The sequence below is a fragment of the Lithobates pipiens genome, unplaced genomic scaffold (genome assembly GCF_037356315.1).
Source record: "Lithobates pipiens isolate NorthernLeopardFrog02 unplaced genomic scaffold, aLitPip1_a1.2 Scaffold_18, whole genome shotgun sequence".
NCBI classification, from domain to species: domain Eukaryota; kingdom Metazoa; phylum Chordata; class Amphibia; order Anura; family Ranidae; genus Lithobates; species Lithobates pipiens.
This window is the reverse complement of record NW_027507758.1, coordinates 406,840,999-406,860,261: the sequence shown is the minus strand read 5'-3', so window position 1 is coordinate 406,860,261 and position 19,263 is coordinate 406,840,999. Positions and strand designations below refer to the sequence as shown.

Genomic DNA, 19,263 nt, shown 5'->3' with positions numbered 1-19,263 from the left:
ATAACCTTTGGTATCACTTTAACTTTTCTAGGTGAATTCTTGTTCTGGGTTAGGAACTCCAGAATTACTAAAATTAGAGAGGGCCAAACATATCTCTTTCACGTCCATTGAGCCATACAGGAATTTTTAAACTCTTGGGTTTTACTACTACTAAAGTACAAATAAACACTAAAAAGCTTTGGCCAGCACAAGGTAACCCCACTACAACCATTGTGCCTCAGGGTTCACTAGTGTGCTCTACTGTTCTCTGTTTGGAAGATTTTTTTTTTTTTTTTGCTATCAACAGCTGTCAGATATATCAAATGCTGGAAGTCCCTCCACTGGGTCATTGAACATTGATAGATTCATGCAGGATATCTTACTGGAAGTCTCCGAGTGCAGGTTTCCCAATTTACTCTATACTGATTTTCTCTGAGACAACTCTGAATTTCTGAAAGTTTGACCAGTCCTTTACAGCTACTCATAAATTCAGGCTGGACATGAAAATCTTAGAGACTTTTTCAGTTAGCCATACAGCACAGATTCCAGCTTCATTATTTATACTAGTGTTCTCTCCGTGACAGCCCGGCAGTCATCAGTAACTGTGTGTTCCTGTTCACACAGGACTCCACTATTCTGGCCAGGCCAGGGAACCTATAAAGTTATCAGCCTACAGTTGCTATTTAATTCGTTTGGTTGAGGCTTCTCTGTTTTAAATATTGAGGCTAACTATATGGTACTATACTGATCACTTTGTGTTGGAATTAAAACCTTATTCAAGGCATATTCTTTTTATTAAAAGAAAAACATGTTATACTTACCTGCTCTGTGCAATGGTCTTTATGCCCTGAGTGGCCCTGAACCTCCTCTTCTTGTGTTCCACACTGGCACTCTCCATTCTCCCTCTACAGTGTCTGCCCCCATAGCGAACACTTGCTATAGGGGCAGACACGCAGGCTCATTTCTGAGCTGGACTCTGTGTGTCAATAGAGACACACACAGCGTAGTTTGGCCCCGCCTTCCTTTTCTCCTCATAGGATGTCATTGACAGCAGCAAGAGCCAATGGCTCCCACTGCTGCCATTGTGCCTGCGTGGAGAGAGAGAGAGAAAGAGAGAGAGAAAGAGAGAGAGCAGTGATCCTGTTCTCAGATACAGCACTGGATTGAAATAAGATCCAGGTAAGTAATTAGGTGGGGGCTGGAGGGGAACTGATACTGGAATTATTTTTGCCCTAATGCCGTGTAAACACAAGCAGAATGTCCGACAGAAAAAGTCAGATGGAAGCTTTTCATCGTATATTACGATTGTGTGTATGCCTCATCTGACTTTTTTTTTCTCAAAAATTCTGAAGGACCTAGAAATAGAACATGTTCTAAATATTTCCGACGGAATCAATTCCTATCGGGAAAACCACTCGTCTGTATGCTGTTCCGACGGACCAAAAATGATTTATGCTCTGAAGCAAGTATGAGATGGAAGCTATCGGCTACTGGCTATTGAACTTCCTTTTTCTAGTCCCATCATACGTGTTGTACGTCACTGCGTTCTTGACAATCGGACTTTGGTGTGATCGTGCGTACGCATGACAGTTTCAGCAGAATTCCGTCGGAACTCTGTCGGAAAAACCGTCAGAGTTTATTCTGATGGGAAAACCGGTCGTGTGTACAGGGCATAAGCCTTTAGAACCACTTTTTTTATAGACGTGCACTTCGCAAGTGCTGTGGATTTTATGTGCAGTTGTGAACAAGTTGTGCCCAAGCAGTATCACCTACCTGGCACAGATTCTGATAAAGTCATGGTCAGAATGTACTCTATGCTAATGCAGCTCGAGTAACGGACCACAGCCAGATTGCACTCTGTGATAATGCAGGCTGATTAATGAATCATGGTCAGAGTGTACTGTAAGCCAATGCAGGCTTAATAATAAGCCACAGATTGTTCTTGGGGAATTTAGTTTTAAGTCTCCCCTGTTTCATTTACAACAACTGTTGTTCACATGCAGCTCCACCTACCGCAATGTAAATAATAAAAGTTCATCATTCTGTTACTCTAGCAACCAGTGGATTTTTTTCCCGGTTTCTCCGTGGCGACTATGTATTTTTGTAGCGGGCACTTTACTGACCAGATTCCTGTTACAGGCCTTCTCATTGTCTAACTGGTACTGCAGTATATCCTGGTAGGTAGGGAATTTGTTTTGAATATTACAGTAGAATTCCAGCTTACACTTACTCAGTCTTACAACAGTCTTCTGCCCCCTCCTAACACCTATGTTAACTAACCTGTGTAAGAAAGATGTACTGTATATTCTTACCCATTTTCTTATATAGCTTTGTTAGCATAGGTGTGTATGGGGGGGGGGGGGGGGGGTGCAGTTTAATGTTAGTTAGTTGTAAGCTGGAAATCTTCTTTAACCCTTAGGTTGTTTTTTTTTTGTTTTTTTTGCATTCACTATCAGTGACGAACAGATGTGGGGTCGCTTTGCTGAGCTCTCTTGGGTCTTTTGGAACAAAGTGTCATTGCTGCATTTCCTGTGGTGGTAGGGTTTCAGAGGCTTTCCTCCAACTCATTTACCATTCATCTAATTTTTTATCTCAAATTCTAAAATGTCTAGCTTTGAACCCAGAAATTCTACATTGAATCCATCATTTTCAGGGATACTTTCTGACTTCTGACATCAAGGATGCAATCCTGCATTTATCTCTCTTTTCAGTGCATCTACATTTCTAATGTTTTGCTGTGGGGTCCCTCGCTACCAATTTGTGGCCTTGACTTTGGATTTCTCATCTGCACCGTGCACCGAGTATTCACCAGAATGTTAGCCCTAGTATTAGCCCTGCTGCAGTTTGTGGAATCCCCATTGTAGAATACTTGGACAACCTCCTGGGGAACAGTCAGGCCGCGTACACACGCGCGGACTGTTCGCCCAACTTTGTCCGCTGAACAGTGTTTGGGCGGACAGTCCGCTCGTGTGGGGGCTTTCAGCGGACAGTTTCAGCGGACAGTTGGACGGACAAGGTTTTTCGGAAATTCCATAAAACTGTCCGCTGAAACCTTGTTTCAGCGAACAGTCCGCCCGTGTGTAGGCTTGTTCGTCAAACAAAGTTGCGCGCATGCTCAGAAAGGATTTTCACGCCGAAAGCTATAATTCAGTGTATAGGACGTCGTATTTTTCGTCCCGTCGTACGTGCCGTTCACGTCATCGCGCACGGTTTCAGCAAACTGTTCGTCCGTCGTGTGTGGCCATGTCCGTCCATGCTAAGTTTGAGCGGACTGTTTGCCGAAACTGTTGGACGGACAAAGTTGGGCGAACAGTCCGCGCGTGTGTACGCGGCCTTAGAGTTGGCTTTTGTCTGACAATATGCCCTTTACTCTTCAGAAATTGCAGCAGTTTGGGTGGACCAGAAAACTTTAGAGCTCATCATTGAAACTGATTAATTGTTTATAGTATCTGAATTAATTCCTGTACAGAGCTTAGCCCAGAGTGCTCAGATATAAGCTTTCCAGTCCAGGAGTTACCAGACTTACCACTTTCGCGTCAGAGTTATTGGTCTTACGATAGCCTCCTTTGTGAACGTACCATTTGCCCAGTTTTACTTCAGACCTCTATAGAGCAACATTCTGTCATCATGGGACACGTCAACCAAGTTCCTGGACAGATGAAGACCAGGTTACCTCTAGTCATGTGGCTCAGGAAATCAAGGAATTCCTTCATTACCATATTTTGGGCCGGGCGCTCTGTTGATGTGGAGAATTTGGTAATCTGATAAGTCTCATCTTCTGATCCTCACCCTAGAACTTCAGCTAATATGGATGTCTCTGCAGTGCTGGTCCATCCTGCTGGCAGGCCATCCAAGCTGGATCATGTGGCTATAGCAGACATCAAACATCAGGGAAAGAGTCAGAAGTCTCATTGCAGGAAGATTCGTTTTTTGGATCCTGTCGTGAGAATAATGACATGACTTGCTTTTTCTGATCAGGAGGACAATAGACAATTGGAAGGCAAACTTCCTCAGCCTTATACCTGAATGTATTCCAAGACCAATGTTGCAGGTGGTGGTGGATCTTCTGGTGACTTCTTAAACTATGCTTTCTTCCCCCAAAGCGTTTCCTCATCTGCTTTGCAGGATTAAGATAAAGTGCATTCTGTTGATTCTCACTGCTCCCCATTGGCCCACTCCCTGTCTCTGTCAGGTCTGTCTCTGTCAGGTCATCGGCATCTTGATCATCAGCATCAGCATCACCAGCCTGAAACTGTTCACATAGGAATGTTGCTATCACATTTTCAGATGTTTACTGCATATGGCGATCATATGGATTACATAGCGTGGATTTATAGGAGAGAGCGCACATCCGCCATAGTGTAACAAAGTTTATTATCCACTTTGTCTCTCACACCTGTTCACTTCTTATGGTCCAGAGCAATTTTCAAATTTCTGCTATGAGCCTGTTTATTCTGCGATCATTTTATCATTACTTAAAGCGATTGAAACCCTAAAAGGAAAAAAAAAAACTTCTGTTGCTTTAAGACATGATCTATACCATTGTGCTTCTGCAGTGTAATGTGTCCCTTTATTTGATCTAAAATACCTTGATTGATCCTGCCTATTCCTGTGTTCCCCTTTGTGTATTGACCACGGTAATCATGGCTACTGATCCATGATACCGTGGTCAGTTTACATGCCTCTGTCATTACACTCTCTGCTCTGATTCTCTGCATCGCTCCCTCTCCCCTGTGTGTGAGAGCCTATCTCCTCCTTGCCCCTCCCCTCCTGCTGTTAGAGTAACATTTAAAAATAACTTGCATCTTCTATGTTTTATCAATATACAAAGTACAGTGTGTCAGTTTTTTAAATTAGAATCCTAAATACCATCTTGCACAGCAACGATGAGCGGTCACGTGACCTTCCTCTGCTGGCTGATGTCAGAGGGGAATCTCAGCCTCTCCCGCTGCTCTCCTTAGATCAGGGACGGAGAGCGGAGGAGGTCATGTGACAGCACAGTGGTGCTGTGAGAAAAGGTATTTGGGATTAGAATTTAAAAAAAAAACCGACACACAGTACTTTGCATCTTGGTAAAATAGAGGGGATGGCAGTTATTGAGGATTGTGATTTTACAACCACTTTAAGATGAAAAAATAAATAAATAACATAAGCCAAAAATTGCTTTTTTTCACGAATATTGTCTTGCAAAAATAATTTAATCACCATCTGTAAACATTTTAATGTAATAAAAAAATAAAATAAAAAAAAACAGTGTTAGCTTAAAAATAAATAGTGTTACTGCACATATAAAGTGTGCATTTTATTCTGTAATTTGTCCAGTTTAAAACAACACTAAAATTATGATTTTAGTAGAAAGCATTTCAAAGTTATTTACAATTTTTTCAATGTTTTACTTTTTTTTGTGTGATATATGTAAATATATGTAAATGGTGTTAAAATATTATTGAACAAAACAAACAAAAACAGAAATAAATTTAAATATTCGTTTTAAAAAAATAGAAAAAAAAATCTCCATGAAAATTATCATTGAATGCAGAAGGACAAAAAATAGTTAATTAGGGCTGATAAGAGTAAACTAAGGTTTAATAAGGGGTTCAACAGAAGAACATTTATGGTAATTAAAAAAAGACTACTTGTCAGGTTGCTTTAACTGACTTCATCTGCAGATTGAAATTCATCCCTTTGATCTGTAGCTAAATACACAGAAAGATACAAAATAAAACAATGTATTTTCGGTTGAGCAATGTTGTTGATAAACATTGCCAGACTTTTTTTTTTTACAGCTCCTGCAGGCGGGACCTTCTCTATGTACTTAGCAATGCAGCTGTGATTAATCAGAGCTGAATGCCGTGTACTGTGACAGGGGGGATCCTGTAAGCAGGGTGAAAGGACTGGACATACTAGACACTCCCTGTGTACAATGATGACTTTTTTTTGGGGGGTGTGTCTTAGCATGCCTACAGTCTGCAAATTGTTAAATGAGAATTTAAAAAACTACATCCAATGCACTTACAAAGGATGAAGAAATGGCAGGTACTGTAGTATTTTGTAGTATTCCTATAGATGAGCCTGTCATTTCTTCATCCTTTGTAAGTGCATTGGATGTGTTTTTTAAATTCTCATTTAATAAACTGTGTTACACTAGGGCGGATGTGTGCTCTCTCTTGTTTATGTTTTGGTATAGATGTGTACTGGCCACCCAGTGGAATCTCAGAGAGCTGCAGTGGCTAGTGTCAATGAACTGTCCGGCATCTGATGTACATTTATCAGCATTCATATTAGCCAACAGTTGGACTTTTAGACCAGCGCATCTGCTAGTAACTTTTTTGTTGTTCTTTTTAGACTTATAGGTGCAATTCAATGTTTAGCTTGAAATATAAATGTGTGTCTGAATTCAGTAAAGGTCTCTAGGCAACTGGAAGGGATCAGCTGGAGCATGGCCTACTTAGTACCAGGAACTGCAGCTGGGGCACACATCATCTACTGTGATGCTAGAAGGATGTTAGACAGTCAGCTATGGAAACTTTAGACTTCAACATTAATTGGTATCAGTATCTATCCCACGTTATATGCTGGAAAACAGACAGTAGTTTGACTTAAAGAAAACCTGTACTAACAGAAATAAGAGGGCCCATTGCTTGCCTTCATTAAAAATAGTTTCCTGGTTGTCTTGGCTTCAATTCTGTCTCTGATCCCAAGCAAGTATGCAGGTTAGATAGATAGATAGATGTATTTCTCTAAAATGTTACATTGTTCTTATGTTTGATATGTATCATATGGGTGACTACATTATGAATTTGGTCTACAGATTATACTTTATTTACACTTATATATATATATATATTTATTTTGTGCATACAAATTTGGTGCATGTAAATTCTTCTATTTAATTTAATTTAATTACATTTATTTAGTTTCATTTTTATTAATTTTATTAATTATCATTTTCTTGGTGGTATATATTACATTTTCTTTCACTGTTTATCTGTTTATTTTATATATGATATCTATATCTATATCTTCATATATATATATATATATATATATATATATATATATATTTTTTTACATATACTTTTTATTCTTTTTTTACATTTTTCGTTTTCATTTTTTTATATACATAGGATTCCTGATCAATATAATCTGTGAAGTGTGGGAACATTGTCACCTGTTGACCTTTTGTTTCAAGATTGTATTATACTATATACTCACTATATATTTCACACCATGATCCACCAAATAATTGATGCCAGACTGATTATTTGATTTTTTTTAATAGATAACTGATGAGCTCTATGTATATCGTACTATGCATGTGATCATTTATAGGCATGAGGTTTTGAAGAAGGGTGTGATCTGTATTAGCCTCGAAACTGTTACCATGAGTGCCTGAATTTTTTGGATGTTTTTAACTTCTTCATTAAAAAAATATTTGTGTAGCAATCTCATTTGATTCATTTTATAATATAAGCCATTGGGAAGGCTTGATTGCTATTGCACATACCACTGTAACCAATGTGCAACTCACCCTTTCAACTCCCTATATATATGTGTGTATATATACACACACACAGAGCAAGAGCAGTGTCACTTTGGTGATAATGTACTGCTATGGCGGTGATCAGAGACAATGGCTAGCTACAATAACATGCAGTGTCATCAGAGCAGCCAGCAACTGTACATAATCACAACCACAATATGACAATGTGACCAGACCATTGCAGCTAGGCACAGTGTCCTCAGTCACCACCACACCAGTCCCAGTGTCATCATAAGATGTCACCATGCCCAGTGCTCTCTGAAGAGCGAGTCCTGTTCAGTTTGTTCTTCAGAGAGCATTTCACAGTGGTAAGGAGGCACCTCCTCACCAACTACTTTAACTCATTGAACCCTGCACGAGCACCTCCATTCACTTGAATAGGTTGCAATTGGCACCCAAATGCGCGTTGTGTTTTGCAGCGATTGCTGTGTGATTTGTAATTGCGGAAATTCTGCCTGCGATTCCAAATCACAAAGTGTAAATGGAGCCTTACTAAATACCTTAGACTGTCTACTTTCCAAAAAGGGGTCATGTTGGTTGTATTTGTACTATCCTAGCATTTTGTGGCCTGAAGAAATGAGATAGGCAGCAGGTACATCAGGACTGATCAATTTTCAAATACATATACCATAGTTTATAGGCTCTATAATTTTCACACAAACTCTATAATATACACCTATTTGTTTGTTTGTTTTATCACCAAAGAAATGTAGCAGAATACATTTTGGGCCGAATGGATGAAGAAAGATTGGTTATTGGCAGCGTTTTATAGCAGAGACTAGGGAAAATATATATTTTTTCTTTTATACAGTAAAAAAAAGTAAAAAGCCCAGTTATTAACCCTTTGATATTCTGCTCCACCGTTTGGTAGAGCACATTTTGAGTCACGCTAACTCATTGAAAAATGTGGACTTTAAAGGGTTAAATACCACCAAAAGAAAGCTCTACCTGTCAAAAAAAATGATATAAAATGAATTTGGGTACTGAGTACATGACAGAGTGTTTCCCAATCAAAGCGTTGACAGTGCTTAAAACTGAAAAATGGCCTGGAGTGGAAAGGGGTCAAAAAGACCAGTATTGTGGTTAAAGATGGTTAATGCTGGAATGTTTAAAGGGGTCATAAAGGCATTCTCTGCATTAAGCTAAAAACCCTTCTGTGCTGCAGAACCCCCCCAGCCCCCCTCCCCTTATACTTACCTGAGCCTAATCTTGATCCAGTGCTGTGCCCGAGAACAGCGGCTACTTCCTCTCTCCTTCCTCATAGGGCATTGGTTCCCCCTGCTTTTAATCAAAATCTGGGTCGAGGCAGTGTGGCTTGGGATCAAGTCTGTGGGTTTGCCACAATAAGAAGCGGCTTCCTATGGTGGCACACCGAGATGAGGAGGATTCAGGAGCGCCAGCAGACAACCCGAGAGGAGTTGGATTGGGGCTGCTTCATGCAATTATATTGTACAGAGCAGGTAAGCATAGAGAGGTAAGAATAACATTTTTGTTATTAAAAAAAGGTTTACAATCACTTTATGGACCATGGAAGTTATAGTGCAAAAATACCAAATGAAGCTTTTGGACTTTTAAAGGATAAGAATATCTATTTTTTTTTTGAAAAAAAAATAATTCTTTTTATAACTGGTTGAGTGAATACTTTTGATGACATGAAGACTAAAATGAAAATGTATTTACACAAAGTTAAGTAAAGGAAAACAAATGGTGAATAATATCATAAAAAAGGCATTGGATGTGATTGACAGCAACGCGAGCCAATGGCTGTGCTGCTTTCAATCCATCCACTGTAACCAAACAACGGCCAGACTGAGCGGCGAAGAGGATGTCGGAGGCGAGCGTGGGACTTTCGAGGCTAAGTAAAACAGGGGGGGGGGGGGGGGCAGCATTGTCGGATGTTTTTTCACCTTAATGCATAGAATGCATTAAGGTGAATTTTTTTTTTACCTTTACAACCCCTTTAAAAGCAAAGGATCCTTTTTTGATATAACACCATCAAGAAAAAAAAAATTGTCTGCTGCATCTGTTTGCAGGTACTGTAACTAAAAAAGTAAATTTTAACTCATAGGACCTTCGTCATTCAAGAACACTCCCAAAAAAGGCACAGTAAAAGTTAAAAGTTATATTTCCAATCAAGCTCAATCTGCATAGATATACTAATGAGCTGAGTACGATTATTCCTTACAAGACTTTCTAGGCATATTCATTAAAAGAAAAGACAATAATTTATAGTAACCAATGAGAATTAGATATTTGCGGATCCTTTGTCACTAATCAGATGTTTGGTCCGTATGCATACTACACTTTCATTTTTGAGTTTTCTTGTTATATAACTCATATATAATGGAGGATGAGTGAACCTAAAACACAGATTTAGATTTGACTTGGGTTGGGGTTCCTCCTGCTTACATGTAAGATTTGCCCATTATACTCTGTTATTCTTTTATCTAAATCTCTTTTCTATGAATTGTTTTATTTGAAAATTATGAAAAGAAGACCAAATACCAGTTTGACACCTCCTGAAAGCACCACCCTAGTGTTAGGGGGGGACTATTTGTTTTTGAACGTCCAACCCAGTGCAGGTGTCAGTTCCTGGGATGGGGTTTTAGATTAGTGTTTCTCATCTCATAGTTATTTTTGACAATATAAGCTTACTTGGCAGTCAATTTTCAGAATTTTCTGGATTCCCTGTATCCATTGTGTCTGCCCCTCTGCGAAATTACTTTTTCTTTCCAAGGACTACATATCCCATGGTACCTTGCTGCCTGCAAGGATGATTCCTTTATTGACTCCAACTCCTTAAACTCCTCTTCCCAGCACCTCTGTAGTTCAGGAGGCAGGCTCTGTTAAATGTGTGACACAGCAGTGACTACTCACAGGGTATAGTGATTATGTGTCACAGAATTCAAGGAAGTAAATGTATAGGATTTTTCACAAAGTAAGCTTTCAAACCTCAAGAGAATTCAGTAGTACTGTACTTGTCACTGACTAGGCCAAAGTCAGCCAGACTGTCAAAAGACTGTCTCTGAGTACTTATAGTGACTAAACCTAAATAAATATACATATAAATAAATATATAAACTCATTTAATTATGCAAGTTAATATATATGATATATGGCACTCAACTAAAATGTATATATAATGTTATATTTATATTTAATCTTATCTTTACTGAATATTTAAAGTGTAACTAAAGCCAAAACTTATTTTATTTCATTTTAGATTAGAACACCTGGCAGTTGTTATTGCTGTCTTATTGCTGCCCCCCATTTGACAAATTCATTGTCTGTGTTTGTTCTGTTTACTATTATCATAGAAAGTGAATGTAGAAGAAAATCCCAATTTTTGGGTTGATTTTAGAATGCTAATAGAGGGAAAATCTTCCAATGGGGACATTAGTTCTGGTGATTCCCTCGTTTTAAAGGGGTTTCCCCTCACTTCCTGTTTTGGCTATGAGACAGGAAGTGAATATCCCTGATTGGACACAGATGGCAACATAAAAACCCTCATCAGTATGCTAATGAAATAAATAAACATCTTTCCATTTTCATGACATACTGTTTTATAAACCCAGTGACACAGTCGCTTGGTCCCTTTTCTTTTCAATGCAACAAAGGCAGATTGGGCTGATGGGATGGGCCTCAAGGATGCTGCACATTGGCTCCTGAAAACAAGAAGCTGTGGTAATGTCTACATGAGATGCTGATCCTCCATGATTGAAAGAACTGAAATACAGTTAATGAAAGGAAGGGGTCAATGACCGTAAGGCCTGGGGAGGTAACGGCTGGGTCATGCTGAATGTCCCCCTGACAGGATATTAGGCAGGCTCTATCTGACTTGCTTCAGCTTCTAATGCACACTGTAAGAGCTCACAGTGTACAGTGAAATCGGAGCAAGCAATTGCAGTACAGGAGAGGAGAATGTACAATTGTGTAAGACTGAAGGGGTGGCTGGAGTCCAGATTTAAAGTAAATGTGTTTTTGTTTATTGGGGGTACAATTTGGTTGGGGAAAAGGGTATATGGGATGCTCATAGAATTGCCATAATATTTTACAGATTACACACATAAGCACATAGTTAGAGCCTGAAGAGATGATGATGCATTTATGATTGATATGAATTTCCTCCTGCATCACTATGTAGACTGTTGCTCCTTCTCTGCTTAACTCCTGCAGACTATTTCTTCTGAGAATTACCCATCCATTACCGTGTAAAGTATGAGGTTACCACTCTTTACCGTGTAAGAGTGATGGTCCCAGAACTTCTCTCCTTCTGCCCAGAACTTCTTTCCTCCTGCACAAAACGTATACTTAAGTGAATTAGTGTCACATCCTCTTCTACTGAGTAGTAATGACCTGCTCTGAAGAAGTCCTTAAGCAGGATCTGGCTGCTCGCTGCTACTAAGCCTGAGGCCTGCAATACCTCTCCCCATAGGCCAAGTGGTTTAAAAGCATTCTCATGGATGGTGGACTACTGTTACCAGCCAGCCCAGCTTGCAAATACTGTGCCCTCGGGCCACATTGATTTGATACATCACCTTGTCTTTCTTCTGATTCAGGACTCCCTATCATTCACTGTGTAAATGATGAGCACTTTGCTAATGACCTTTTAGAAGCAAAGTTATCTCACAGAGTTGCTGGTACATCCAGCCCTCCACTGTGGTAACACTCACCGACCTTTCACTGCCCTGAGTCCTTGATGGAGAACTTGACCAGACCATACATTCTGACAGCTTCACCTGCCTCTTTGCTCCAGGAGTTCTTTATCACTCACTTTGTGATGAAAAAGACATTGACAATGACTGTGTAGAAGCAAAGTTCTTTCACAGCTCTCCCTGGGCTACCTCATGTGATCAGCGCCCCCCCCTCCTGCTGCTGCCTAGTATTCCACTCAGCTGACATCTCCCCCCAGTGGCATGTTACCTCAGCTTATATAGGAGGACTGCCCCCTGCCAACACCAATTGGGGATTGCTCAGGGCTCCCACATGAGCTGCCTGCCACTCCAGTTTTAGGCCCAGCCCCTCCTCCAGAACATTCTCCCTGGAAGCAGGGGAGGCACCTCAGAACTGGAGCACAGGTGGTCATACCCACTGCTATACTGACCACTCCCAGCCCCCCACATCAAAACAGACAGGCCTAGCTTGCAGCATAGGCCTGCCTAAATTTGCCTGTGTTGACAGTTCCTAGTAAAAACCTATTACTAGCACCTACCTATTGGTAGAGGGTGCTACATTAAGTTTTGTTTATATCTATACAAAAAATATTTAGCATTTACATTCTATTTTAAACTGACTGCGCTGATTTACTAGGTGACCATTTACAAACACTTTAAGCATGGGCATAAAAGTACATTGGGAGCGATGAAAGGGTCTATAATCTTATTATTACACAAGCTTAATTCATTTTTTTTTTTTTTTTCAGAAACAGGGCCATCTTTTTTATGGTATTCTTATATAAAAAGAATTGTTTTGTTTATGAGCTCTGCCCATCTGTGTAGTTTTTATGCCATGTTCATTGTGATATTATCTCTGACTTATGCAAGCTGTGGGTTTTGGTGCTGAGCCAATAATCCCACAGGACATTTTTGAAGATGTTTATCCTCCAGTAACGGGAAACAATGGGTGTTTTTTATTTACACAATGTGTAGTTCTCTCCCAAGAGTTCACTCAGTTAATTATCCCCACAGTACCTTTAGAGTTTCATGTTATGATATGTGTGTATTAGCTGATAACAGGGAGTGATCTGCTAACATGGCTGCATGTGGCTCTTTGTCGCTTACGACCATTTCAAGGTATGTTGACTTGAACTCATATATATTAACTTTTGCTTTCATAAACTGCTCCGAAGCAGCACAGTATGTATGTTAACCAAGGGAAGGAAGTGACTTCATTATGTTCTCCGGTTTCAGAAAATATATGTGTTGTGCACATATAGCACAGTGTGACTGAGATATTGCATAAGCATAGCTGTTTGCTACTGAATTTCAGACACATGCCTAGTGATATAACAATAACAGTAGCAGAAGTTCAGTAACTACTGGATTCATATGGCTGGGTAAACCAAGAGCTGAGACTCACTCAAGCATGCTTCTTCTTCATGGGCAAAAAGAGTACTGTCATGACGTGTTTGCTAGGTACAATTAGCTTTTATTCTCATTCACTGTGTAAGGTATTTGAATTAATGTATTTGTTAAAATTAAATGAATACATTCGGTAGGTCATTCGTGTCCAACCTTGCCTCAAAATAAAGATACAATAGGATGTCCTTACATGTGATTACTGTGCATTTCAATTTTTATTCTGCTTTTAAATCTCCAGTAACTTAACTAGGTAAATTATCTTCATACCAAAATATCAGTGTCTCATTTTGCCCTGGTTAACCATAGTTACATAGTTAATCACGTTGAAAAAAGACACAAGTCCATCTAGTTCAACCATGAAAAAAAACAAAATAAAAAATATCACACAATCCCATATACCCAATCCTATACCCACAGTTGATCCAGAGGAAGGTGAAACAAACCCAGAAAAGCAGAATCCAATTTGCTACAGCAGGGGGAAAAATTCCTTCCTGATCCTGAGAGACAATCGGATTTTCCCCGGATCAACTTTACCTATAAATGTTAGTACCTAATTATATTACGGTATGTACATTTAGGAAATAATCCAGGCCCTTCTTAAAGCAATCCACTGAGCTGGCCAGAATCACCTCTGCGGGGAGTCCATTCTACATTTTCACAGCTCTTACTGTGGAGAAACTTTTCCGTATTTGGAGATGAAATCTCTTTTCCACTAGACGTAAAGAGTGCCCCCTTGTCCTCAGTGTTGACTGTAAAGTGAATAACTCAATACAAAGTTCACTATATGGACCCTTTAGATATTTATACATGGTGATCATATCCCCCCTTAATATCCTTTCCTCAAGCGTGAATAAATTCAGTTCCTCTAAGCTTTCCTCATAACCAGAATCTCTATATCCTAAAAATCACAACCACTACCACTACCACTACTCACTACCATAAAGAAAATGATGAGACGTTACCTGCATTCAGTTGCACACATATACTCATACACTCATTTATTAGTACAATGTCACATTAGTCAAATAAGCTAATATAGAGGTGCCCTTGTGGGGTCGCTCCGTGTTTCAACATCCACACATCACCCTACTTGTCAGACTTACATTATAGGCACTCTTTCTCCAGACAATGCTTGTTTTCATTGTTTTTATTAGGGGATTAAACTTGGATGGGGAAAAGGGACATGGGATGCCCAGATGATGAATACTTCTAGTTGAAATAAAGGTAATTGAATACAAACTGGCAGTCTCTTCTACTGCACATCTCCTCCAGCATACTACTTGAGATCACTTGCTTTCCTTCACTGTCCAATTCTAGATTCCTGTCACTGTTAGCACATGGCTAGGCCTCACTCTGACTAAGTACTGACATTTTCCTAGTTGTCATCTGCAAGCGGAGGTCTGCAGTCCCCTCTGGGATAACATCATTCAGTTCTTCCATCCGACAACTCCTCCCACAACATGAGGCCTGCCCCTGCTAATCCTAGTTGGGATTGGTCAGGGCTCCCAAATACACCCCATGTCACTCCAGCACTCTGCCCTGCCTCTTTTCCAGAACCTTCTCACTAGAAACAGAGGAGGTTCCCAAGAGATGAGGCACATGTCAAAGTTTTATAAAAGAAATGAAGAAAAACACTTTTTTTAAAAAAAATCGGTCTTTTTTTTTGTTTTTTTTTAGCAAAAAATTAAAAACCCAATGGTGATTAAATACCATCAAAAGAAAGCTCTTTACGTGAACAAAACTATAAAAAAATAATAATATGGGTACAGTGTAGCATGACCACGCAATTGGTGGTTAACTTCATCTTTGAGGTACAGTATACTACATTTGTTTTCACTAGTTTTCTGAGCTGAAGATATATCTGGCACACAAGGATGATTGTGTTAACTTGGTGAGGCTTGTGGATCACATATTAACTGGATTTGGTACTTGGTATATTTCCCCACAGTGCCACATCACCTTGGTGTGCTGTCCACTGGGGTGCTACGAGCATAAGACTCAGTTTGCCCTGGATCAACGCCATGAGTTGTTTTAACAATCAATTATGTTCTAGGGCCAGGACAAATAGTGTCATTTGTTGGTATGGTAATTGTGACTGGCTCAGCCACACCATGGCAAAGCATGACTAAGGGCCCGTATAATGCAGGGCCTCCCCCAGATTTCAGGACAAGTCCACCAACACCAGACCTCTTACACCTCCTGTCCTCTGCTGTGCTGCTGGAGCCAAAAGGTAGGGCTCTGTTGTGAAGAGGAGACTGCTGGTTTGGGAGAGATCTGTGCTTGGTTTTCTCTGTGATTGAGGGACTATGTGATTGGTGCAATTGTTTGATTGGGTGGCTCATGTAATTGCAAGGGCTCTATGGTAGGGAACTATATGATAAGGGAACTGTGATCTGATGGGGAACTTATGTAGGAGTGACTCTGATGTAATTAGGGGCTCTCATGTTTTGGGTCCCCTGATGTATAGAGAGGGTTTGATGTGATAGGGGCCTCTAACATGAAAAGGGCGCTCTGACATGACCTCTGATGTGACCGTGGGCTTTAATGTGATGGAGACCTAGTGGGGAAATCTCTGATGTGAAGTTAGTTTCATCAAGGGGGTTGTGTGTATTGTCTCAGGCACAGGTTTTCCATTGATAAGTAAGAGGGGCACCTTAAAATGTTGCACACTTTTAAAGGGTGCTGCGACTGAAAAATGGTTGGGAAATGCTAGTTTAGTCTGTCATGCAGGAGCCTTTAGTTGTACTTTAATGAACAATCTATTTCCCATCTCCTTGAGTATGTGCATTTTCAGACAAAGTATTCCACATCAGCTCTGTATACATCTCCTGTGTCAGTAATACTGTGGCTTGCAAAAGTATTCACCCTCCTTGACATTTTTCATGTTTTGTTGCCTCATAACCTGGAATTAACATGGATTGTTTAAGGATTTGCATCATTTAATTAACAGAACATGCCCACAACCTTGAAGATGTTTTTTTTTATTGTGAGGCAAACAACAAATAGGACAAAATAACAGAAAAAGTCAATGTACATAACTTTTCGCCCCCCTAAAGTCAATACTTTGTAGAGCCACCTTTTGCGGTTATCACAGCTCCAAGTCACTTTGGATGAGTCTCTATGAGCTTGACACATCTCACCACTGGGATTTTTGCCCATTCCTCCTTGCAAAACTTCAGCTCCTGCAAGTTGGATGGTTTGCACTTGTGAACAGCAATCTTTAAGTCTGACCACAGATTTTGTATTGGATTGAGGTCTGGGCTGTGACTAGGCCATTTCAGCACATTTACATGTTCCCCCTTAAACCACTCAAGTGTTGCTTTAGCAGTGTGTTCATTGTCCTGCTGGAAGGTGAACCTCTGTCCTAGCCTCAAATCACACACAGAGTAGTACAGTTTTTGCTCAGGAATATTCCTGTATTTAGCACCATCCATTTTTCCATCAACTCTGACCAGTTTCCCAGTCCCGAATGCTGAAAAAATTGTGTTCTTTGGGTGATGGGATGTGTTGGGTTTGCGTCAGACATAGCGTTTTCTTTGATTGCCAAAAAGTTAGATTTTAGTCTCATCAGACCAGAGCACTTTCCTTCATACATTTTGGGATTCTCCCACATGCCTTTTCACAAACTCAAAACTAGCCATTTTGTTTTTTGCTGAAAGTAATGGCTTTCTTTTGGCCACTCTGCCATAAAGCCCAACTCTATGGAGCATACAGCTTATTATTGTCCTATATACAGCTACTCCAGTCTCTGCTGTGGAACTCTGCAGCTCCTCCAGGGTTACCTTAGGTCTCTGTGCTGCCTCTCTGATTAATACCCTCCTTGCCCAGTCAGTGAGTTTTGGTGTGCAGCCGTCTCTTGGCAGGTTTGCTGTTGTGCCATGTTCTTTCCATTTGGCTATGATAGATTTGATGGTGCTCCTAGAGATCATCAAAGATTTTAATATTTTTTTTTTTATAACCTAACCCTGACTTGTACTTCTCAACAACATTGTCCCTTACTTGTTTGGAGAGTTCCTTGGTCTTCATGGCAGTGTTTGGTTAGTGGGGCCTCTTGCTTAGGTGTTGCAGCCTCTGGGGCCTTTCAAAAAGGTGTGTATATGTAATGACAGATCATGTGACACTTAGATTGCACATAAGTGGACATCATTTCACTAATTATGTGACTTCTGAAGGTAATTGGTTGCACCAGAGCTTTTTATTGGATTTATAACAAAGGGAATGAATACATACACACATGCCATTTTTTTTTATTTGTGAGAAATAGTTTTATGTATATATTTTTCTAATTTTACTATACTGTACTTTTACTGTACTTTACTTTACACCAACTTAGACTATTGTGTTCTGATCCATCACATATAATTCAGATTAAAAAAAACACTGAACTAAAGGCTGTAATGTAACAAAATAGGTAAAAAGCCAAGGGGGTGAATACTTTTGCAAGGCACTGTATTCTCATATGATTTCATATCTCAAATTACTTTTTCTGGTCTAGGAATAAAGACAAAATAATTTCTTAAAGTGGTTGGAAACCTCAGTCATGAAATGTGAACAAAGCACATATATGTGTAGTGTTTACTTATCTCTCTCCAAAGCTCTGAGTGTTGTTTCTCTCTGGTGCTGCTGTTATCACCATGAGTCCCTTCTGAGAAGTTTTGCCGACACATGAGATACATTTGTGTCAGGTAGGAATATAAGCATGGAGCTTGTCTATTCACAACACAGTTCTTCGGCTGTGTGGAAGGGAGGGGGGTGTTACTTTCCTCCAATAAGCTCTCACACACTGTAACGGCAATCTCTCCACCCCCTCCTCTGTGCTCCTGACAGATGCAGAAGGATATTAACACATTTCTGAAGAGGTGTAGGGAAGAGAAGACTGCAGATAAACAAGTAAAACGTATGTACGAGGATTTGTTTCCTCTCTGCGTATCATCGGAGTCTGTTCACTTCACTGGGTATATGTGAGGGTTTACAACCACATTAAATCTCAGAAGCATATTTTACAATGTGCAGGGTTATATTGTAAATGGCTGCTTCTGAACTGCCAAAAGTACCAATCAGTACTCATCAGAAAAGAATGACAAGAAAATGGGTTTAGAGAGCCAAACCAAAACCACCAATGTATCATTTTTAAATTATTCCAGTTGAAAGGCAACTAGCCTAGCAGTTAAGAACTGAAAGAGCTCGGAAACTCTGTGAGGTGCACAAGCAGCTAGTTTTATGTCTTTTTCCTGAACAAGACGTATGGAATTTTCTTTATGAAAATAAATGGATAATTCCGCTAGTAAGAGAAGAAACATCTGTCTCTGGTCCACCCTCACCCTTGGCCTGGTTCAGATTCCAGCTGTTGAAATCGTATTAGCCCACCTGCCCCTTTCTTCCATTCTATCTCTAATAGATTTCCCCAGCAGCATTTAAAGTGTTTAAGATATTATTGAAAGCTTTCTCTGCTTCCCCTGTCTCCTGCTGCCTGCCATCTGCTTGATGTACTGCTCTGCAGGAACAGAGGGAAACACCTGCACAAAGCCCTGGACAGGGGAAGGTTCTGTCATGCTATAATTACCGTCAATTGCTGTTTATCAGTTTTTAATAAAATCTGCACCTGCTGAATTGAGTACGGTCTCTAAATGTCCAGCTTCCTGGAATTACATGCTTTAAAAT

The 19,263-nt window shown here is 40.0% G+C and overlaps 1 protein-coding gene across 3 annotated transcripts in view; it reads left to right on the top strand.

Moving 5' to 3' along the window:
* The window catches only part of KCNMB2 (potassium calcium-activated channel subfamily M regulatory beta subunit 2), an 828,748-nt gene that overhangs the window by 594,786 nt on the left and 214,699 nt on the right, over positions 1–19,263 (top strand). The window contains exon 1 of one of the 3 annotated variants that reach the window (XM_077487941.1): positions 13,174–13,314. The exons of the other annotated variants lie outside the window; for them this stretch is intronic. Within the exon in view, the coding sequence (XP_077344067.1) occupies positions 13,274–13,314 (41 nt within the window). The 5' untranslated portion in view covers positions 13,174–13,273. Of the gene's footprint in view, positions 1–13,173; positions 13,315–19,263 lie in introns of those variants that run through there. 3 annotated transcript variants of the gene reach the window in all.